Source organism: Leptodactylus fuscus, chromosome 5 (genome assembly GCF_031893055.1).
Source record: "Leptodactylus fuscus isolate aLepFus1 chromosome 5, aLepFus1.hap2, whole genome shotgun sequence".
In the NCBI taxonomy this organism is placed as follows: Eukaryota; Metazoa; Chordata; class Amphibia; order Anura; family Leptodactylidae; genus Leptodactylus; species Leptodactylus fuscus.
In genome coordinates, this window is record NC_134269.1 from 24,311,256 (window position 1) to 24,335,924 (window position 24,669).

Genomic DNA, 24,669 nt, shown 5'->3' on the forward strand with positions numbered 1-24,669 from the left:
CCTCAAATGTATTGGGCTTGGGCCAAACCTAAAAACTTTTGGAAAATTTGGGTTGAATCCGGCTGTATACAAATAAGTTTGCATGTATATAGTGTACAACTAGATTATTAAATGGGGTAGATAGATAGATAGATAGATAGATAGATAGATAGATAGATAGGAGATAGATAGATAGATAGATAGATAGATAGATAGATAGATAGATAGGAGATAGATAGACTGATAGACAGATAGATAGATAGATAGATAGATAGATAGATAGATAGGAGATAGATAGATAGATAGATAGATAGATAGGAGATAGATAGACTGATAGATAGATAGATAGATAGATAGACTGATAGATAGATAGATAGATAGATAGATAGATAGATAGATAGATAGATAGGAGATAGATAGATAGATAGATAGATAGATAGATAGATAGATAGGATAAGGGTATAATTAATCTAAGTTATGGGAATTAGATTTTTGGGGTTGAGGGGTTGAGTCAATATTCCGTTCTGTTCCAATTTCAATAATTTTTCCATTAACATGGTGTCATTGACATCCACCTTATATGGGTGTTTACTAGAGATGAGCGAACACTAAAATGTCTGAGGTTCGAAATCCGTTTGAACAGCCGCACACTGTTCAACAGTTCGAACGGATTTCGAACCCCATTATAGTCTATGGGGGGAAATGCTCATTTCAGGGGTACGCAACATTCGATAAAATCATACTTACCAAGACCACGAGTGACGGTCGGGCTGGATTCTGCTTGAAGTTTTCTCCCGGCGCAGGGTCTCCGCGTCCTCTTCCGGGTGGAATTCACTCTGCTCGACGCCTGAGCAGAGCCGACTTCCACCTGCAAGAGGACGCGGGGACGCAGCATGGAGAAGACTTCGGAAAGGTAAGAGAAGAACCAGGGTTGATTGGCAATGTATAGCATTCTGCCAATCAACGCTGGTTCTGCATCGAACCTTAAACTTCGAACAGCTAGTAGTGTTCGATCAAGTACGAGTATTTCGAATACCGTAGTATTCGATCGAACACCTACTCGATCGAACACTACTCGCTCATCTCTAGTGTTTACCTTTCTCCGGATAAATACTGTAGGATTATAGGTCGGACTTAATGGATCTGCATCATTTTTCAATCTTCAAACAACAGGGGAATTTTTTAAGAATGATATGCTGTACACCAGTCATGACCTATTTCCATTAAGCCACACCCGTTTCCCACTGGGCAACACCCCTTGACGAATGTGGTGGAAAATGTATCTAAAATCAGGGGTGAACCTACCCCTTTCGCCGCCCGAGGCGAACAACAGAAAGCCGCCCCACCCCGTGAGGAGGGGGCGGAGCGAAGGGGCGTGACTGAGCGAAGGGGGCGCGGCGGAGAGAAGGGGCAGGGCTTAGCGCCGTTTGCAGGCAGAGAGCAGGCACGGATAGGACCTGCTCTCTGCCTGAGCGTGAGGGGAGGCTGCTGGAGCAGCGCTGCTCCAGTGGCCTCCCCAAACCACCGCTCGGTGCTAAGCCAGTCCAGGACAGCTTGTCCTGGACTGGCTTAGGTAATCAAAAATGCCGCCCTCCCTGGGGTCCTGACATAGCGCCGCCTGAAGCACTCGCTTCAGGTCGCCTCATGGGAGGTCCGGCGCTGTCTAAAATTCTAAAATTTACTCCAAAGGAGTCTCTCACCAAAACCCAGCATAATACCCCCAGCCCCTCAGATATATAAGTTAGGGTCACCTGAATCAAACAATACTTTGCCTTGTGAATGGGGGCTTCCATTGCCCAGATGTTGCTGTTTTTTGTCAATATGCAAATTAGGTCTTTGTGGCAACGGGGTGGTGCCATCATTCTTAAAAGGTAAATGGCAACACTATTGACAAAAACATCACTATCTCAGCAATGGGAATATTGACCCACAAGGGGAAAAGACCATCTGATTCTGGTGACCCTAACCTATTTATCGGCAGGATGGTCAGATAAGCTGGGTTCCCCTTTATTGTGCCAAAGAAAAATAAGACTATTGTCGTAATAATTAATGAGAAATCTTACTCTTCTCTTTTAACTGAAATCTTCCAGGCCCTTATTATAATATTAATCTAATATGGAACATTTTGGTCAAGGTCAAGTGCCTTTGTGTACAGGCTTTGAGTAAGCCAGTTAGATGCCTCCAGATTGTGAAGGATGGAGACATAGGATTGTCACGCGTGTCTACCGGGTAATCCACTACATTACCACAATTAGGCAGAACCTCTTAAAAGAGATGTAAGTATCGTCTACTTAATTAAATTTCCGGGAAGGATTTGATAAATATAGCAAAGCAAATGATTTTCAATCTAATCTGAGAAACAAATTGATACAAATTAGAATTGTTTGCAAATATGTTGAAATCTACAAATCTTATTCATTTTAGTTTTCATTTGAATTTGCTCTGCGTATAATTCTGGCACAGAGACTGATGAAGTCGGAGTCTGATGCCGCTCCCCTAATGCAGTACATTTCCTATGGTGACTCTGGCTTTGCAGATACAGAAGGAGAGCCATACCTCTACCGGTGGAGTTACAGTGTATTCCTATTTAATACCGTTTCAGCCTGTCTTCCCTGCCTCCTGCTTCTGATAGGTTTATCTCTTTCAGCTCTTATAAGATAATCCTTTAATAGTCCCACCTTGGGGAAATTTCATCGTGTTACAGCAGCATAGTAATACAGATACAGGATAATACAGAGTAATATGTTACAGACGTAGACACAGATAAGCTGAGAAGAGAAGATATACTAGGAGTCCATGGCAGCTAAGGAAAAACAGAAGAGAAAGAGGAAGACCTCATGGTCATCCTCATAATCATTAGTTCTCTGTGCGGAGAGCTCTTCGTTTGGTCTGATGTAGATTATACAGCCTGGTCGCGGTTGGAAGGAAGGACCTGCGATAGCGCTCCTTCTCACACTTGGGGTGAAGCAGACGGTCGCTTACAGTGCTGCCAAGTCCCATCAGGGTCCCATACATGAGGTGGGATTTGTTCTCCCGCATGGAGGTCACCACAGACAGTATCCTTCTGTCACCCACCACCTGTACTGGGTCCAAGGGGCTCCCCAGGACAGAGCTGGCCCTCCTGATCAGCCTGTCAAGTCTATTTCTGTCCCTGGTTGATATACTGCTTCCCCAGCAGGCCACACCGAAAAAGATGGCTGAGGCAACCACAGAGTTGAAGAAGGCCCTAAGAAGTGTCCCCCGGACTCCGAAGGCCCTCAGCCTCCTGAGCAGGTAGAGTCTGCTGTGGCCCTTTCTGTGCAGCGCCTCCAGGTGATCAGCCCAGTCTAGTTTATTATTGAGGAGCACGCCCAGGTACTTATAGGTCCTGACTATCTCAATACATGTTCCTTGGATCTCCACCGGGGTCGGAGCACCTCTCCATTTACTAAAGTCCACCACCATCTCCTTGGTCTTCCCAGCATTAATCCTGAGCTGGTTCTGCTGGCACCATTCAACAAAATCCCGGTTTAAGTCTCTGTATTCCCTATCATCGCCATCAGTGATAAGACCGACTATAGCAGAGTCATCGGAGTACTTCTGTAAGTAACAGCTGGATGAGTTGTGCCTGAAGTCAGCAGTGTACAGTGTGAAGAGGAATGGGGCAAGAACTGTACCTTGAGGTGCCCCCGTACTACAGATCACAGTGTCAGACACACAGTCCTGGGCTCTCACATACTGAGGGCGGTTTGTCAGGTAGTCTAGGATCCAGTTGGACAGGTGATGGTCCACACCACCAAGGTTCAGCTTCTCCCTCAGTAGCCCTGGCTGAATGGTGTTGAACGCACTGGAGAAATCAAAGAACATTATTCTCACAGTGTTCCCGGGTTTCTCCAGGTGAGAGAGAGCTCTATGAAGAAGGTGGATGATGGCATCATCTACCCCAATGCCTGGCCGGTAGGCAAACTGGAGGGGGTCCAGAGCGGAGCTCACTAGGGGGCGTAGGTGTGTCAGGACCAGTCTCTCTAGGACCTTCATCAGGTGGGATGTCAGTGCTACAGGTCGGTAGTCATTGTAGCCCATCGGGTTGGGTTTCTTTGGGACTGGTACCACGCAAGATGTTTTCCACAGTTGAGGTACCACCCCCAGCTCCAGGCTCATATTGTACATGTGCGTTATAATACCACACAGCTGGTCACTGCACATTTTAAGAACTCTTGCGCTTATACCATCAGGTCCCCCCGCTTTGTTCGCTCTAATATTCTTCATTTCCTTACACACCTGAGACTCCTGCAGGATCAGATAGTCAGATTGCAGTTGACCGCAGGTCGGTGGGGGTTGGGTCTTGGTGTGTGAGGGGAGGGCGGTTGGCTGACATGCTGGTGGAGGGAGCATTTGCTTGGAGTCGAATCTATTGAAGAATAGATTAAGCTCGTTAAGCCACTTCCTGTCCCCTACTGTTCGGTGCCCTGTCTTTTCCTTGTGTCCTGAAATTGCCTTAAGGCTGTCCCACACCTCAGAGATTCTACCCTCCCCCATCTGTAGCTCCATCTTCCGTCTGTAGTTGGCTTTCCCTTCCCTGATCAATTGTCTCAGCTGTTTCTGAACCGCCCCCAGGCCATCTTTGTCCCCAGACCTAAAAATTCTCTTTTTTTGCTTGAGGAGAGTTTTAATCTCAGAGTTAATCCATGGTTTGTTATTGGAGAAACACCTCACCTTCCTAGTTGGTACCGTGCTGTCCACACAGAAATTAATGTAGTCCGTTATGCAATGTGTGAGTCCCTCAATGTCCTCTGGAAATGAGTCTTGAAACACTTCCCATAAAGTTATATCAAAGCAGTCCCTTAGAGACTCGACACTTCCCTCTGACCAAATCTTCACGGTACGGGTAACCGCCGGTTCTCTGCGCACCAGTGGAATGTATGTGGGTCGCAGATGTACCAGGTTGTGATCTGATCTGCCTAGGGGTGGTAGGGCAGATGAGTTATATGCATCCCTTACATTGGCAAAGAGCAAGTCCAGCGTCTTGTTGTCTCTTGTATGGCAGGTTACATACTGTGTGAAGCCTGGTAGAGTGGATGCTGAGACATGGTTGAAGTCTCCAGACACTAGGAGCAGAGCATGGGGGTGAGATGATTGCAGCTCACTCACAACAGCATGGAGGACTTCACAGGCAGCGTCAGCTTTAGCAGAGGGGGGGACATATGCAGCTAGTACGATAACATGTGATAGTTCCCTTGGCAGGTAAAAAGGTCTCATGCCCACGGCTAGCAGTTCAATATCCTTTCCACACAATTGTTTCTTAACCACAATATGTCCTGGATTACACCATCTCTCATTGACAAATATTGCAATTCCTCCGCCTATTCGCTTACCGCTCTCCAGTGTTCTGTCCGCCCGAAGAAGTTTGAAGCCCTCCACGGAGGCAAGTATGTCCGGAGTGATTTCAGTAAGCCAAGTCTCTGTAAACAGCATCATACTGCACTCACGAAACTCCTGTTGATGTCTGGTCAGTGCTGTCAGTTCATCCATCTTATTCACAATTGATCTCACATTCCCCATAATGATGGACGGGATCACATGCTTTTTGCGTTTTCTTCCTTCGCGTCTCAGTATGCCGGCTCGTTTTCCGCGTTTTCTGCGTTTTCTAAGTCTCCTTATTAGTTCGTGGGGGATGGTAAGAGCATGCTTGTCCAGCTTGTCCTGCAGCATGCTTCTAAGGTGTAATAGTGTCTCCTTAGTGTAAACCAGTCTTCCTTGTCTGTGTGGAGGCATGCTTCAGACAAAAAGGCTCAAAAAGGATTTCTTTATAAAAGTTTCTGCATCAAATTCCAGCCCATGGTAAGTTCTTATACTAATACTCCTTATAGTAATAGAAAAAAGTGAAGAAAAAAGGACGGGATAGAGAAAGATCAGTTTAGTTTCAGCAGCTGTAAACACATGCAGCCACACACTAGGCAGGCGCAGGCAAAAAAAAAAAAAAAAAAAAAAAAAAAGCGGGAGTAATGAAGAACATTGCATCTCATGAAAGTACACAGGAGATTCTGCACACAGCACTCTCAGATAGTAGAGTTTTTACAATTCTGCAGCTGATCATTGTATGGATGCACCTACTTTTGGATAGACTTATGTTACTTTTAGTTTCTTAGATAGGGAAGAAGTTATAGAGGAGAATTCAGAGGAACAAGGAGGATAAAGCTTGGTGAGGAGGAGTCTGAGAGAAAATTTTGTAGATGATTATGTAATCCTGAAGTTCACAAGAAGTCAGCCACATAGTAGAAACTGATCTCCTATCTCCATATAAAGAGTAAGCTCTGGATGAGTGGTCAATAGAGATGAGCGAACAGTAAAATGTTCGAGGTTCGATATTCGTTTTGAGTAGCCCCTCACTATTTGACTACTCGAATCGAATATCGAACTCTATTATAGTCTATGGGGGGAAAATGCTCATTTCAGGGGTAGGCAACGTTCGATCAAATTATACTTACCAAGTGCACGAGTGAGGGTCGGGCTGGATCCTCCGAGAAGTCTTCTCCATGCAGCGTCTCCGCGGCATCTTCCGACTCTGCATTCACTCTGCCAGGCATCGGGCCTGGGCAGAGCCGACTGTGCATGCCCCCACTACAAGCGGACATGAGCAGTCAGCTCTGCCCAGGCCCGATGCCTGGCAGAGTGAATTCAGAGCCGGAAGACGCTGCAGGGACGCTGCACGGAGAAGACTTCTAAAGGTAGGAGAAGAACCAGCGTTGATTGGCCGACTGTATAGCATTCGGCCAATCAATGCTGGTTCTGCATCGAACTTTTACATTCGAACAGCGAGTGGTACTCGATCGAGTGCGAATATTTCGAATACCGTAGTATTCGATCGAATACCTACGCGAGTACTACTCGCTCATCTCTAGTGGTCAAGTATAACACACTTGCCCCAAAAGACAAGGTTCAAAACGGGTAGATGAGACTGGTCTGGGTCAGCATGATATGTCTTTTTAAGATCCATAAACCTATCTCAATATAGAAGCAGGGATTTCCTTGGAAGATCAGAGCTCCGAATAAACTGGCAGAATCTCAATACAGTCTGCCATAACACCTTCCAAAATTATATAAAATTTTTTAAAAAAATCACATTTCAAATATATAGTTGGATATTACCAGAAAATAAAATTATAATGTGAGGCTTTTTTTTTGTAAAGAAAAATGTGCAAAGAGCTAACCTGATTGAAGAACATCAAAGAAGGACTTAGTGGAGTTTATAGACCTCAACCTTACATTTTAGTGATGTTCCTTGCTCTTGAACTAGTAGAATTCATTTTCTCATAACCCTGCGGCACTGATCAAATGATCTACCGTCTAGGATGGAGATCGTGTATTTTGTACTTCAAGCTTCATTTATATGGCAGTGTCATGTGCGCAGATCCTGTATGGTAGGACACAGAGTCTCTATATCATAATGTCAGGTGGAAATTATGGCGGGGCCTCAGGAGCTGAACCCTCACCATATGTGGTTGGTGCTGGCTGTATATTACAGGAAGTATTTGTCCCTAACAGCCATACAATGACGGCACTGATCGGGAGTGTTAGCCATTTAGATGTTAGGTCGCATTCACTACCCTCCAGAGAGCCATAGGGTTGGTGATCCATTGTCATGATGGCCAAGAGTCTATCAAATACCCCTAGGCTTGCTATTGTATAACTTGTATTACACCCGAACAATACTTCACGTCCCTCAGCACACCCATAACCTACATCAGACCCCAATACTTAGTGTCTACTATGCAGACAATCTAGACACAAACAACGTTTGTTACATTTTTGTCAACACACTGATATTTACCTACATGAGACATATGGGGGTTGTTGAGGCTGCTTAGTGGAGGCCAACTATCTCCATTTATAAAGGGCTCCGCATGCGACTCGGTATGCTCTATCACCAAATATGCTCAGTGGCAGGGGCGTAACTACCATAGAGGCAGCGGAGGCGGCTGCCACAGGGCCCGGGCCATAAGGGGGCCCGGTGACAGGGGCCACTATTGGGGATAATACTGTGTGCAGGGGACACTATGGGGGATAATACTGTGTTCAGGGGCTACTATGGGGGATAATACTGTGTGCAGGGGTCACTATGGGGGATAATACTGTGTGCAGGGGCCACTATGGGGGATAATACTGTGTGCAGGGCCACTAAGGGAGATAATACTGTGTGCAGGGGCCACTAATGGACATAATACTGTGTGCAGGGGCCACTATGGGGGATAATACTGTGTGCAGGGGCCACTATGGGGGATAATACTGTGTGCAGGGGTCACTATGGGGGATAATACTGTGTGCAGGGGCCACTATGAGGGATAATACTGTGTGCAGGGGCCACTATGGGGCATAATACTGTGTGCGGGGACACTAATGGACATAATACTGTGTGCAGGGCTTACTAGGGGACATAATAGAGTGCGGAGGAGGGGTCGGTCGAGGTCTTCGGCGTCGGTTGGGGGGGGGGAGCCCATGCCAAAAGTTCACCACGGGGCCCCGCCATTCCTAGTTACGCCACTGCTCAGTGGGTTAATGACAAATGTAGCAGCCGTGTTTAACTGTGCCTCCGATCTTAAAATATAATACTCAGAGACCAGGGAAGGTAAAAAGTCAAAAAAACACTTTCCTTTTATGAACTTTGCAAACTCAGATATTCCAATTTTCTTCTGGGCTGTCCGCCATGTCTTCTGGCCACCATATTGCCACCGAGGCCTGTGATTGTGCCTCAGTGGTCACTCACGGTAGGTCAATGATGCACTTTGACATAGAATAATCGCCCCAAACCGAACCTGAAATTTTTGAAAATTTGAAGCAAACCCAATTCAAAATGATTTGGTTGCCCAGATTTCTTCCCAATCTCAGAGGTCTCGGTCTGAACAAAAAGACCTATAAACTGTAGATACTTAGTCATCAATTATGAATCATTTGGTCGCCATCAAATCACAAGACTAAGGGTAAGGTCACATATTTTTTACTAAAGTGAAGGTTTTATTTCATCTACACACATCATTGCATCGCGCCAACTCGAAAACGTCTACAGCTGCAAACATTCCCGGCGTATCTCGGTTGTCATGTCTGAGCACCTGTGCCATTTAGAAGTTTCTTGCTGAATGAATCATAATTAATTTTCTGTTAGCTTACGGAGGATTGTGTGAAGGGTTCGGTATTTACAGTATTATAAATCGGCCAAGAGGAAAGAACAGTTGTTTTCATTCAGGTGGAAGAAATTTTCTCACGAGCTGCATGAACAGAACGGATATTCAATCAGTGAATTGAACGGGAAATCCAATGAAATACAGTATTATATGTATATGGGAAATCCAGCGATTTTATAATATGAAATCTGTATGGGAAATCCAATAGAGATGAGTGAGTAGTATTCGATCGAGTAGGTATTATACTACGGTATTCGAAATACTCGTACTCGATCAAATACTACTCGCTATTCGAATGGAAAAATTTGATGCAGAACCAGCGTTGATTGGCCGAATGCTATACAGTCGGCCAATCAACGCTGGTTCTTCTACCTTTAGAAGTCTTCTCCGTGCAGCTTCCCCGCGGCGTCTTCTGGCTCTGAATTCACTCTGCCAGGCATTGGGCGCATGTCCACGCTACAAGAAAATGGGCGCATTGACTGTAAGCCCGACCCTCACTCATGGACTTGGTAAGTTCAATTTGATCGAATGTTGCCTACCCCTGAAACGAGCATTTTTCCCCCATAGAGTATAATAGGATTCGATATTCGATTTGAGTAGTCGAATATTGAGGGGCTACTTGAAACAAATATCGAATATCGAACATTTTACTGTTCACTCATCTCTAAAATCCAACAAAATACAGTCAAAATCTATACGGGAAAGAGCTCCGAGTTTACAGTAGATGTCAGTGGACCATTGAGTTTGACCAGAAAAGTTCTTCACATTCTGACTGTCTAAGTGTCCTGGTCAACCATTATAAAGACTATTCTTGGCCCATAGATTGACATGAATGACGCCTACGATGTCATCTATAGGCTGCACAAAATCTGCCACCGGAGTGGTAAAACTGAAAACCAAAGCAATGGCAAACTATTTGGCCCTGTGTGGGTCAGGAGGAGAACTATGTCTTCTTGCGGAGATTGTCTTTGCAGGAGAATGGAGTCTTAAAGAATCAGTCCACTTTTTTATTTGCTCCTCTAATTTCTAAGTAAGTGGTTCCATGGGGTGGTGTGAGGGTTAAACAGATATATCCCCAGGCATTGCCCCATGTGAAATGCTTCCGAGTTGCCGAGGTCACTGTCTTATTCTATGAACTGGAACTCAGGTTGTCAATGTATTCCAAAGGAATTCGGTCCGAGGATCTCATAGGAGTACATTGAGAGCCTGAGTTTCTGTTCACTAAATAAAACAGTGACCTTTGTCAACTCAGAAGTAGGTCTCAGAGTAGCATTGGGAGGTATATAAAACTGGTAATGCAACCCTCCCATCACCCCATTGAAAATGAGAGGGCAATAAAAAAATGTTTGACTAATAATTTTGGGGAAGAATATGCAAATTGGTTTTCTTGGATGAAAAATACAAACTATGCTTCTAGTGCTAAGGTACTGCTGATTTTCAGGAAGCCTCATGACATGACTTGGGGTATTTTCCTTCATCAGTGCCGGTATTGTGTGAATAGAGTAATACATTTTAGACTGTATAGGTGATGGTTCCTATGACCCTGAAGTGAGCTCAGGACTCGCACATGGTGGTTTTCAGTTCTCCGCCAATCATACTGGACATAGATGGAGTGGATCTTGATCCACAGCAGGGACTCCATGCTCACTGGTAGCCAATAAACAAGGTTGATCGATTGTTCCAAGTAAACAACAACTCTTTTATTGCAAAGGATAAAAAGCAGTGTAGCACAACGCGTTTCGGGTTACAAAACCCTTTCTCAAGTGCAAAATTTACTGGGCGCACACCCGCAGCACTCCTGGGCTCTGGTAGCCGCTCTTCACTAGCAGCAGCCCAGAATACATGGGTGCTCCGACAAGGGCCACTCCAGGCATACGAGTAACTCTTGGCGTTATCTGTATCATACTATAAGGGGTAGGCTTAATGAAGGTCGATCAAGGCCCTTAGACTCAGAGAGGATATTTTTCAGAGTACTTTTTATAAGGTATGTGTAACTACACTTCACTAGAGATGAGCGAGTAGTATTCGATCGAGTAGGTATTCGATCGAATACTACGGTATTCGAAATACTCGTACTCGATCGAGTACCACTCGCTATTCGAATGGAAAAGTTCGATGCAGAACCAGCATTGATTGGCCGAATGCTATACAGTCGGCCAATCAACGCTGGTTCTTCTCCTACCTTTAGAAGTCTTCTCCGTGCAGCTTCCCTACTGCGTCTTCCGGCTCTGAATTCACTCTGCCAGGCATCGGGCCTGGGCAGAGCCGACTGCACATGCCCGCGCTACATGAAAATGGCTGCTTTGATTGTAAGCGGCCATTTTCTTGTAGTGCGGGCATGCGCAGTCAGCTCTGCCCAGGCCCGATGCCTGGTAGAGTGAATTCAGAGCCGGAAGACACCGCGGGGATGCTGCATGGAGAAGACTTCTCGGAGGATCCAGCCCGACCCTCACTCGTGGACTTGGTAAGTGTAATTTGATTGAATGTTGCCTACCCCTGAAACGAGCATTTCCCCCCCCATAGACTATAATAGGATTCGACATTTGATTCCAGAAGTCGAATATTGAGTGGCTACTCGAAACGAATATTGAATATCGAACATTTTACTGTTCGCTCATCTCTACACTTGACTAATGGATATGAATTTAGATTCTTTCAGGTCGCATGAGTGGTGGAAGTAATTTATAGGGATACATTTTGATGACGGGTTTCTTTAAATATGGACGAAACGCTTCTGTACATTGACGTTACTGAAGTAAAACAGTTAGCACATTATGTGAGGTGTTTACCAAGAGGTTAAAAATAAGTCAGTACTGTAAGAGCAACCGGAACTTGGTCTAAATATATTCTCTTACTTATATTCATCCTACGAAAGTATCACATCAACAAATGAGTTGGCCTAGACGTCATGGCCATACAGTCCTACAGACCTCTGGGCCTACAAGAATTGCAAATAATTGCTCTTTTTAGTATGTTATGGAACATAATTACTTTATTAACGTGATTTTTTTTTCATATCAGGTACAGAATATCTCACAGTCTATGGAAGTCTTGGATCTGAGAACATTCCGAGATCTACAATATGTGCGAAACACGGAGTCCTTAATGAAAGTTCTGGATACAAAGCTGAGGGCCACAGACACCCAGAGAAGTATCAACACTAAAAGCTTTCAGGTATAGTACAATGCTTCATACTATATAATTGCTTCATATAAACATCCCTCCTGGTGAAATGAAGTGTTGAAAAGAGATAGTCCTCCCACACATCCCATAGGAACACTTGCATTCTTTTCAAAATCATCCTTGACTTTTATATAGCTATAAAAATGTAAGTATCTGAAATTATCGATACAAAGAAACCCTCAAATATTCCACAAGAAATGAATCTTCAAGGGGGGTAGCCGTCTCAAAGATGATGGCCAGTATGCATAGTTTAAGGATCTGGTCTAGATTAGAGATGAGCGAACACTAAAATGTTCGAGGTTCGAAATTCGATTCGAACAGCCGCTCACTGTTCGAGTGTTCGAATGGGTTTCGAACCCCATCATAGTCTATGGGGAACATAAACTCGTTAAGGGGGAAACCCAAATTCGTGTCTGGAGGGTCACCAAGTCCACTATGACACCCCAGGAAATGATACCAACACCCTGGAATGACACTGGGACAGCAGGGGAAGCATGTCTGGGGGCATAAAAGTCACTTTATTTCATGGAAATCCCTGTCAGTTTGCGATTTTTGCAAGCTAACTTTTCCCCATAGAAATGCATTGGCCAGTGCTGATTGGCCAGAGTACGGAATTCGGCCAATCAGCGCTGGCTCTGCTGGAGGAGGCAGAGTCTAAGATCGCTCCACACCAGTCTCCATTCAGGTCCGACCTTAGACTCCGCCTCCTCCAGCAGAGCCAGCGCTGATTGGCCGAATTCCGTACTCTGGCCAATCAGCACTGGCTAATGCATTGTATTGGCGTGATGAAGCAGTGCTGAATGTGTGTGCTTAGCACACACATTCAGCTCTACTTCATCGGGCTAATAGAATGCATTGGCCAGCGCTGATTGGCCGAATTCCGTACTCTGGCCAATCAGCACTGGCTAATGCATTGTATTGGCTTGATGAAGCAGTGCTGAATGTGTGTGCTTAGCACACACATTCAGCTCTACTTCATCGGGCTAATAGAATGCATTGGCCAATCAGCGCTGGCCAATGCATTCTATTAGCGTGAACTGAGTTTGCACAGGGGTTCTAGTGCACCCTCGGCTCTGCTACATCAGATTGCTACATCTGATGTAGCAGTGCCGAGTGTGCATCAGATGTGTAGTTGAGCAAAACTGACTCAGCACTGCTAAGTCTCTGCATTCGCATAGGAATGCATTGGCCAGCCTTCGGCCAATCAGCGCTGGCTCTGCCGGAGGAGGCGGAGTCTAAGGTCGGACCTGAATGGAGACTGGTGTGGAGCGATCTTAGACTCCGCCTCCTCCAGCAGAGCCAGCGCTGATTGGTCGAGTTCCGTACTCTGGCCAATCAGCACTGGCTAATGCATTGTATTGGCGTGATGAAGCAGTGCTGAATGTGTGTGCTTAGCACACACATTCAGCTCTACTTCATCGGGCTAATAGAATGCATTGGCCAGCGCTGATTGGCCGAATTCCGTACTCTGGCCAATCAGCACTGGCTAATGCATTGTATTGGCGTGATGAAGCAGTGCTGAATGAGTGTGCTTAGCACACACATTCAGCTCTACTTCATCAGGCTAATAGAATACATTGGCCAATCAGCGCTGGCCAATGCATTCTATTAGCTTGATGAAGCAGAGTGTGCACAAGGATTCAAGCGCACCCTCGGCTCTGATGTAGCAGAGCTGAGGGTGCACAAGGGTTCAAGCGCACCCTCGGCTCTCCTACATCAGAGCCGAGGGTGCGCTTGAACCCTTGTGCAGCCTCGGCTCTGCTACATCAGAGCCGAGGGTGCGCTTGAACCCTTGTGCACACTCTGCTTCATCAAGCTAATAGAATGCATTGGCCAGCGCTGATTGGCCAGAGTACGGAATTCGGCCAATCAGCACTGGCCAATGCATCCCTATGGGAAAAAGTTTATCTCACAAAAATCACAATTACACACCCGATAGAGCCCCAAAAAGTTATTTTTAATAACATTCCCCCCTAAATAAAGGTTATCCCTAGCTATCCCTGCCTGTACAGCTATCCCTGTCTCTTAGTCACAAAGTTCACATTCTCATATGACCCGGATTTGAAATCCACTATTCGTCTAAAATGGAGGTCACCTGATTTCGGCAGCCAATGACTTTTTCCAATTTTTTTCAATGCCCCCGGTGTCGTAGTTCCTGTCCCACCTCCCCTGCGCTGTTATTGGTGCAAAAAAGGCGCCAGGGAAGGTGGGAGGGGAATCGAATTTTGGCGCACTTTACCACGCGGTGTTCGATTCGATTCGAACATGGCGAACACCCTGATATCCGATCGAACATGTGTTCGATAGAACACTGTTCGCTCATCTCTAGTCTAGATGAAAGAGAGGACTTCTCAAATTGGTGGTCTTACGACGAGGCTTCATTGTAACTCTTTTGACTCAAGTATAAAAAATTTTTTTACCAAAAAGTCTTAAAATACATACACTTCGAAGGAAGAATTGATCCCTTGACCGTGGAAATTGGAGATTAATGTAAATCTGTGCAAGTTTTAGTGGTATGGCTGACCATATACTATAATGGACCATGTCTTCTTGGGCCTCAGTCTGTTGAGGTTAAAACTCATGTTCTGCTCACCCTTAGCACTTTATCCGGTAAGTTGGAAGAGAGACCTGTCCACCAGTAGACAGATATGGCTACTGACAGTCACCAATGTCAATGCCTGCCATGTCTTCCTGACATAAATAATCGAGAAAGTAAGGAAGATATTTAAGACCTACAAATCCTATGTTGATAGTCTTGAGAAGCCATAATTTTGCTCTCTGCCCCAAAAAGTTCTAACCCAGCTCATTTTAGTAGGACTCTTCGATTATCTTATTTTGGGATGATATAGTGGAAAAGAAGGATCGGGCATTTTGAATTTTAACTCCCAATCTTATTGTTCTCAGGGACATGAATGGTCATCGAGGTGTCCGGCAGTAGTTTACTCCCAGAGGTGTCCGACACTAGTTTACTTCCTTCTGCTCTTTCAGAACAAGCTCAGCCAAAGCATGTGTAAGAGATTGCTAGTTGTGCAATTATCTAGTGCTGCTGTTGCTGAAACAAAAAAGAAGGGAAGAGTCCTAAACTTGACCCAGCCCCTGTCCCTACCTACTTGCCAGACCTACCCTAGGCAACAGACAGCAACTTGGCAACGGTCCCTTCTATGAACAAGTGTACACAGAACAAGACAAGACAAACAACACAGGAGAGGAGTCAGCAAGCCAAGGGTCAAAGCCAGAGAGACAAAACAGTACAAAATCATAATCCAAAAGAGTAGTCAGAAGAGAAGTCAAAGGCCAGAGGCCAATAGTAAGAGCAAGTAGGAAGCTAGCGAGGACAGAGTCACAGGACAGAGTTAAAATAGCCAGCAAACCTGTGTGGGTTAATGACCTGTATATAGGAAGTCCAGGACCTACCCCAGACTTGATTGGTAGACAGGCTGTCAATCATACAGGCAAGGCTACTATTGATGAACAGAGGGAAAGAAGGTGCATGAGATGGGTGTGGTGGAAATTCAATTACAGAGGAGAGGTAATAGAGCAGTGTTCACACAGAGCAACTAAAAGCTCTAAGAACAAAAAAATCGTGCGGGCGGAGGGTGGCACAGAGACACAAACAGGCAGAGACGTTAAAGCATGTTCATGAAAGGGTTTGGGGAAACAGCTGTTTGGCTGTGTAAAGGTGAAGAATTGATATTCTCCTTAGCATTTTCATAGAGTTGGATTGACCACCAATGTTTTCATTGGCAATTTATGAACTTTTTGGATTCTTTAACCAAGCATAAGATGAAGTCACGGTTCCTCTGCTATATATTATATATTTGTACTGTACTTTTTTTATTTTTTAGTAATAGGATTTCCAGAACTTCTTTTGTGACCTCACAGTGTCCCTACTCCCACTCAAGGCGTTTTGCCACAGCCGAGATACTTAATCAATTTTCAGGATTATTAAATTTGTGCAGCTCCAGCAGGACTGTATCTGGCTGCATTTCATGATTTAGAGTAAGAAGGCAGCTGGCAGCTTAGGAGCTCTGAATCCTTAATGTACAGCTGACACTGGGGGATATAGGATGCAAATAGCAACAAACTACTTGTTCATTTACCTTCCAGTGTCGGCACGCTTACTGTATATTTCCATTACAACAGTATACCTAAGTGTAAGTCTTAGGCTATGAAAAATTCACTGAATGATTTTTGAGTTCTCCGATGGGAGGACATGCTGTTCCTCATATTTAGTGGAGATCCACTCCTGACTCAGGGGAAGCATCATTAGAAATTCCAAGTTTATTGTGACCATTGTAGCTGCCCAAAAAGTCGAACTGAGTAACTTAAAATGATGGGTGTCAATACACTTGTCTGGGATGATGTTGATGTACTAGGGCAAACAACTGAACGGGGAGAAAAAGTGAACGGAATTGTGAGAATTGTGTCTAGATCTTTGGTTTCTCCGTGGTTTTTGGCGGTCATGTAACCTTTATTGTTTAGCAGAGGTGACAATGAAATATTTTAGAGTAGGAAGAGTATTAGATTGTCTATACACGTTAGGTTAATGCTGGCCAAAACCACCAATTTTGTCAGAAATGGCCAACCATTTAATAGGGGCTAGCCAGCTATTGCCCATCATTATAAAAACTCCGGATCAATGTGTCCTTAAAATCTAGAATTGATAATCCATAATATTGTTCTCTTCAAGAAAGGCATCCAGGCCCTCTTTGATCTGGTCCAATGAAACCACCATCACCACTTCCTGGGGCAGAGAGTTCCAGAGCCTCGCTGTTCTTACAGTGAAGAATCCCCTTCTACGTTGCTGGTGAAACTTTCTCTACTCCAGACGTAGAGGATGTCCCTTTGTCACTGGCCTAGGATTAAAAAGATCATTAGAAAGTTCTTTGTATTGTCCCTTCATGTATCTGTACATGTTTCAGGTCGAATAAGTTCGGTACAAACAACACCTTAAAATGGCTTAAAACATGGTGTATAACACTGCCGAGGCCCAGGGGAGGTGTAAAAAAATAGAAAAACATTCATACTCACCTTCCGCTACATCTTTTGGGCCACTTCACAGCGTTCGATGCTCTCTTTCTACCCTTTCAGTAATGTTGTGCATCCAGCATGCCCATATGACTGCTGGTGGCCCAATCATAACCCTCAGAGGTGTCCGGGGCTCATGACATCATCAGGAGAGCTCTAGAGGCCCAAAAGAAGTGTCCTGGATGGTGTTGTTGTCACTTCCCCCTGATCTTACATCTACTATACTCTTGAACCATTTTAGTTCACCCAAGACTAATTTCCATTTGTTCGGTTTGAACACGGTTCGGTACCAGTCAATTCATCCATACATTATAGCTGCGGGTCCAAGGATTTTGCATGGCGGCCCACGAACATCAAATTATACCTTTAGTTGGACATTCTAGCATTGACCCCAGGGCAGATAAGGCCGGAATTACATCTGCATCAGAGACTCTGAGATCCGTCTAAAATCGCGAGATGGAAAAGTCCTGGAAGCCCAACTTTTTGTCCAGCAATTACAGTTAAAATGGATGGAAACCTGATGGACCCCATATAGTCATTCGGGTCCTTGGGCTCCATTTGTTTTCATCAAAGAATGGATGCATGTTTACCTTGCTGGACCAGAAGAATGGAAAGGGCTATGTTGGTGGGAACTTAACCTTACCTTACCAAAGGGTCTTAAAAAATAGCCATTGAACAAATGAGTGTTCTAAAGTCATCTTCAACCCTATGGACCATCCTGATATCAGAAGAGTTCCTGTACTATAGAGGTGGGGCATGTGGGGCTTCTATGGGACCCATTGAAGGAGGAGGGGTCCAGATTAGTATTGAAGGCAAGAACCTGCTCCTACTCTTAAAACATATAGATCAGCAGCCAAACTGATTAGATAGGAAGACCGTAATTCTTATAGATAGATCACTAGATACTTTACTTTAGGAAGATGTATACTTTACTGTATGCAGATATATAGATAGATACTTTACTGTAATTAGAAATAATCAATCCAGAAAGTTACGGCCCACTGTATTTCACTGGACAAGGAGAAACACTAATTGACTTCCATTTGTTCCAGTTCATTTGTTTTGACCTTTCTAGAGCTGAGCCGACACAATGGTTTCCCATCATGTCAATGTTTTTAAAGATTGTTACACAAGTCTATTTCCTCCTTTCCGTTCTTCTACTTGATTTGTTGTCCGAGAGTCTCAAGATTTAATAAAGGTCATCTACAGTCATAGGAAATAGGGAAAATGCAACATCGCGACGTTTCGGCAGAAAAGATTGCCTACTTTGGTCAGTTTTTACAGTCGAGTAGTATAGTAATTGTTATGTGTGTCAATGGCTTATATTATCCTCCGTGTTCTGTGATAATAGATGAAATGTTTTTTTAGCAACATTTTAGAAAAAAAAAACAACATCTTAGAACAACATCTCTTTTCCTGGTCCATCAAGTCCAACCTATAATTCAGTAGTCTTGACCCAAGTGAAGGCAAACTGGGGAGACAATTGCCATCTGCATCAGAATAAAGCAAAACATTCAGTATAAATCCCTGGATGATAGCCCCATGCCCATAAATCTAGTAGCCATACTGTTATTCCCTTTGCAAAGACATCCAGGGTCTTAACCATGACAAGATAGTTTGGGAAGATGTCTTTGGATGTCTCCCTGCTCTCAAGTCCTCCATACAAATTATGGCAACATTGGATGAAACCAACAATTTTGTTCGGACTGATCGGCTATATTGCGTTTATGGGAATTTGCTCTTTTTCCCTCCAGACATACAATTTGTGGGTTAGAAAGTTTACATCCCCTTTGTCATGACAACAGGACTAGGGATAAATACCATATATACTCGAGTATAAGCCGACCCGAATATAAGCCGAGGCCCCTAATTTTACTACAAAAAACTGGGAAAACTTATTGACTCGAGTATAAGCCGAGGGGGGGAAATGCAGCAGCTACTGGAAAATTTAAAAAAATTTAAATGGTCGGAGTTTTTGGGTGCAGTAGTTGCTCGGGAAGGGGAGTTGTGTTTTGGTTGTCTGTCTGCCCCTTCCCTGAGCTTGAGGACTGAGGTTTTTCCCCCACTTGTAATTCAGTCTGGCTGAATATAGGGGATCTGCAGTGCTCCTATTAACCCCTTCCTGACGGAATAGGAGCACTGCAGATCCCCTATATTCAGTAGACCGGGCACTCTCAGACACAGGGATACCTAATGTGTATGTGTCTCACAGTCATTTTCTACTTTTATATGTATTCTAGGGAAAGGAGGGATTTACAACTTTTATTTACTTTATTTTTTTATTACATTTTTTTAAAGCTTTTATTTCTCACTATTTTATGGGAGATTCTATATATTACTATTGCAGCTGGTCATAGACCCCCCCCAAAAAAAATAAATAAATTATATATATATATATATATATATATATATATATATATATATATATATATAGATAGATATATTTAATTTTTTTAATTTTTTTTTTTTTGCTTGACTTGAGTATAAGCCGAGGGGTGCTTTTTCAGCACAAAAACTGCAGAAAAACTCAGCTTATACTCAAGTATATACGGTAGATCCATATTTCATACCCCCTACACTCTTTCAGATTCATCTACATTCCTCCGATACATCGCTGACCTAAACTATAAACAATACTATGTTGTTGTCATGGGCGTCTATGCTTTTTTGGAAGCATCCAGTGATGTTTATTGGCTTGGCAGCAGCTGCCTGGCACTGGCTGCTAGAATTATGTTTACTGTCCACCACCAATATCCCAAAGTCTTTTTTTATTGGTTTTACCCAGTGCTATTTAATACATAATCGTAAAATTTGTTGTCGCTACCCAACATTATAACCTTACATTTATCCACAATAAATTTCTCTGCCGAGCCTCTAGCTTCCCTGAAACTTTCAGTAATATTAGATTTTCCTCCTCTGTGTTGATTTTTTTACAGAATTGAATATTACCAGTAAGTATTGAGATGATGTCCTGTAAATCCTCTACAAGGTCATTTATAAATACATGTTAAAAAGAAGAGGGTATTTACCCCTGTGGCACCCCACTGGTGCTATGGTGAGGAATTGTATTGTATATACTATGTAATTGTAGTGTTAGGGAATTGCTAGGACAGCAATTCCCCAGTAATGGTTTGAACCCTGGGACGGGACACAAGAGACAGTGAGCCCTAAGCTGAAGCCCCCAACTGACCCTTCCTATTGCCAGGCCCGATCTTACGTAATAGGCGGCAACCACAAAGACAGTCCCTTCCTGGATATGTGAGACACAAAACGGAGACAAGACGGACAACAACAAAGAGAGGTCAGCTAGCCAAGGTTCGATAACAGTCGAGCGATTCAGTGCCAAATCTGAGTCCAAAGAATAGTCAGTGAGGAAAGCAAAAGGTCAAGGATAAGAATGCAAGCAAAAATAGTGACAGTAAGGAGCAAGTATGCACAAGGCAATAGCAAGCATAGATGTGAATGAGAGTCAAGACTAAATAGGGAGGAAGAACCCGCCCCTGGAGTTGACAGGAAGGCAGGCTGTCAATCACACGAATTAACAATTAATGAATAGAGGCAAATAAGGGCAGAAGATGGGTGTGGTGCAAATACAATCACAGAACTAGAGTCATGTTCACACAGTGCGACCAAAAACTTTAAGCCAAGAACCAAACTGCTCCCACCTCCTGCACCACCGCTTGCGAGCAGAGGGTGGTGCAGTGACCCGAACAGGCAGAGATGTTACATGTAGGTTGTGCGTTGTCTAGGATGACTCAAGTATTTCTTATTTAGTCGTTGAATCTTCTTTGACCTGACATTTTCTAGAACGAAGGCAGCACCATGATTCTTTGAAACTGGTGGAACCCAATCGTGTCCATTGACTTTACATTGGGTGGTGTGGTTACATTTTCACACCATTCAAGGTTCAGCCTTCATATGTTATGGTCTGTTCCTTGTTCCTGACATGAGAACAAGGAGTCAGCCCATAACATATGAAGGCCGAACCTTGAATGGTGTCACCACACCACCCAATACACAGTCAAAGGACACGATTGGGAAAAGTCTCTTATAAAAGGATGTTTTCCACCATCTTTCAACTTCTTTATCCAGATTTCCAGATTTCCAGTCTCCTATCAACGCAGAGGGTCTGACGTCCTGCCTCCATAACATTGACACAGAGACTTGCTAGTACACGTGGCTATATCTGATACTCAGCTCAGTTCTTTCCAATGATAGGCAGGGATCTCAGAAGTCAGACGGCAAATGACTAAACTTTAAAGGATTATGGTAAAGATCCAATATCTCAATGTTTGGCCCAGGAAACCCCATCTAGCCATGCACATTTAGCCCACCAAACTTTGCATCTCGCCTACCAAATTCACTAAGAAACAAAAACGTATTCAATATTCAGTTGGTATAGAATCTATATAAGGGTGCATTCACACTGAGTAAACGCTAGCTTATTCTGAACGTAAAACACGTTCAGAATAAGCGGCATCTAAAGCAGCTCCATTCATTTCTATGGGAGCGGGGATACGAGCGCTCCCCATAGAAATGAATGGGCTGCTTCTTTCACTCCGTGCAGTCCCATTGAAGTGAATGGGGAGTGCCGGCGTGTACGCTCCGGCATGAGCAGAGCTTGCCGTATACGCCGGCACTCCCCATTCACTTCAATGGGACTGCACGGAGTGAAAGAAGCAGCCCATTCATTTCTATGGGGAGCGCTCGTATCCCCGCTCCCATAGAAATGAATGGAGCTGCTTTAGATGCCGCTTATTCTGAACGTGTTTTACGTTCAGAATAAGCTAGCGTTTACTCAGTGTGAATTCACCCTAACATCGCCAACTTTGTTCTTGGAAATTTTCATTTGAAGAATAGCAAATGATCAGTAATAGGCCTATTAACCACTTGAAGGTTTCACGGTACTATATCAGTCAATGAATGGGTCTGATGGAGCCAACATGGGAGCCCCATCGGAGCGTTTTGATTGGCCAAGAAAGCTCAAGAGCACTAATTTATACAATGTGCATAATGTGAAGGCGCCTAAGCTCACCGTATTAGCATATCATATAGAGGTCGTCACATTAAAAGATACATCTAGTGACAGATAACAATTGTCTCCACTGCTTTATCCTTCAGATTATTCTGATTATACTATAGGAAATGTCAGACTTCCATCACCAGTGTTATGAAGTGGATGTGACCTTATCGGTCTGCGCTCGAATATACAGAATATCACACCCAACGTCTTGTCGAAGAGAAGCGCAAGAGCTTAGCTAAATTTTTTGGATGGATTAAACCAATTTAGACCAATCCATACAATCTTTAGCCAGAAACTCTACACCCGATTCATGTGAACCATCCTATTGACTCTTTATGAAGATGTGACCTTTACTTATTCATATGAGTTGGAATGAGGACTATCATTTGGGTCACACAATTAATACCGTATCTCTATTTAGGTATTGTCTAAAAGAGGAATGAGGCCTACATTCAGAGCCATGCTTCTCAAACATGTCCACACAATATTTTTGAGGCACGGCTGAAGAGACCATTGTGATAGAAGTGACCGTATACTGCAAATCCCTATCTCCGAACACACTGAGCTCTTCTTCAGCTACATGATTCTTTTTGTCTTTATTTTAATGTTATGTTGAGTTTACAACAGGGGCATAAGACATAACCATGGGAACTCATCAAAACTTGGAACAGCGCCCTAGACTTTCATGACCTCCTTTAGTAGTGAGTTTAGAAAATAAAAAGCTTATCATGATTCTTGTCTATTTAATGTATGCGGAGGAGAAATGCAGAAAGTGAAGCTTCAGTACAGGGATAATACACACAGTGATGTCACAGTACAGAGATAATACACACAGTGATATCACAGTACAGGGATAATACACACAGTGATGTCACAGTACAGAGATAATACACACAGTGATGTCACAGTGCAGGGATAATACACACAGTGATGTCACAGTACAGGGATAATACACACAGTGATGTCACAGTACAGGGATAATACACACAGTGATGTCACAGTACAGGGATAATACACACAGTGATGTCACAGTACAGGGATAATACACACAGTGATGTCACAGTACAGGGATAATACACACAGTGATGTCACAGTACAGGGATAATACACACAGTGATGTCACAGTACAGGATAATACACACAGTGATGTCACAGTACAGAGATAATACACACAGTGATGTCACAGTACAGGGATAATACACAGTGATGTCACAGTACAGAGATAATACACACAGTGATGTCACAGTACAGGGATAATACACACAGTGATGTCACAGTACAGAAATAATACACACAGTGATGTCACAGTACAATGATAATACACACAGTGATGTCACAGTACAGGGATAATACACACAGTGATGTCACAGTACAGAGATAATACACACAGTGATGTCACAGTACAATGATAATACACACAGTGATGTCACAGTACAGGGATAATACACACAGTGATGTCACAGTACAGAGATAATACACACAGTGATGTCACAGTACAGGATAATACACACAGTGATGTCACAGTACAGGATAATACACACAGTGATGTCACAGTACAGGGATAATACACACAGTGATGTCACAGTACAGGGATAATACACACAGTGATGTCACAGTACAGGGATAATACACACAGTGATGTCACAGTACAGGATAATATACACAGTGATGTCACAGTACAGGGATAATACACACAGTGATGTCACAGTACAGGGATAATACACAGTGATGTCACAGTACAGGATAATACACACAGTGATGTCACAGTACAGGGATAATACACACAGTGATGTCACAGTACAGGATAATACACACAGTGATGTCACAGTACAGGATAATACACACAGTGATGTCACAGTACAGGAATAATACACACAGTGATGTCACAGTACAGGGATAATACACACAGTGATGTCACAGTACAGGAATAATACACACAGTGATGTCACAGTACAGAGATAATACACACAGTGATGTCACAGTACAGAGATAATACACACAGTGATGTCACAGTACAGGGATAATACACACAGTGATGTCACAGTACAGAGATAATACACACAGTGATGTCACAGTACAGGAATAATACACACAGTGATGTCACAGTACAGGGATAATACACACAGTGATGTCACAGTACAGGGATAATACACACAGTGATGTCACAGTACAGAGATAATACACACAGTGATGTCACAGTACAGGGATAATACAAACAGTGATGTCACAGTACAGGGATAATACACACAGTGATGTCACAGTACAGGATAATACACACAGTGATGTCACAGTACAGAG

The 24,669-nt window shown here is 43.7% G+C and overlaps 1 protein-coding gene across 2 annotated transcripts in view; it reads left to right on the forward strand.

The window, feature by feature from the left end:
* OLFM2 (olfactomedin 2) overlaps positions 1-24,669 on the forward strand; it is a 273,626-nt gene that overhangs the window by 181,776 nt on the left and 67,181 nt on the right. For both annotated transcript variants that reach the window (XM_075272628.1, XM_075272629.1), the window contains exon 3: positions 12,159-12,311. In XM_075272628.1, the coding sequence (XP_075128729.1) occupies positions 12,159-12,311 (153 nt within the window). The remainder of the gene's footprint in view (positions 1-12,158; positions 12,312-24,669) is intronic.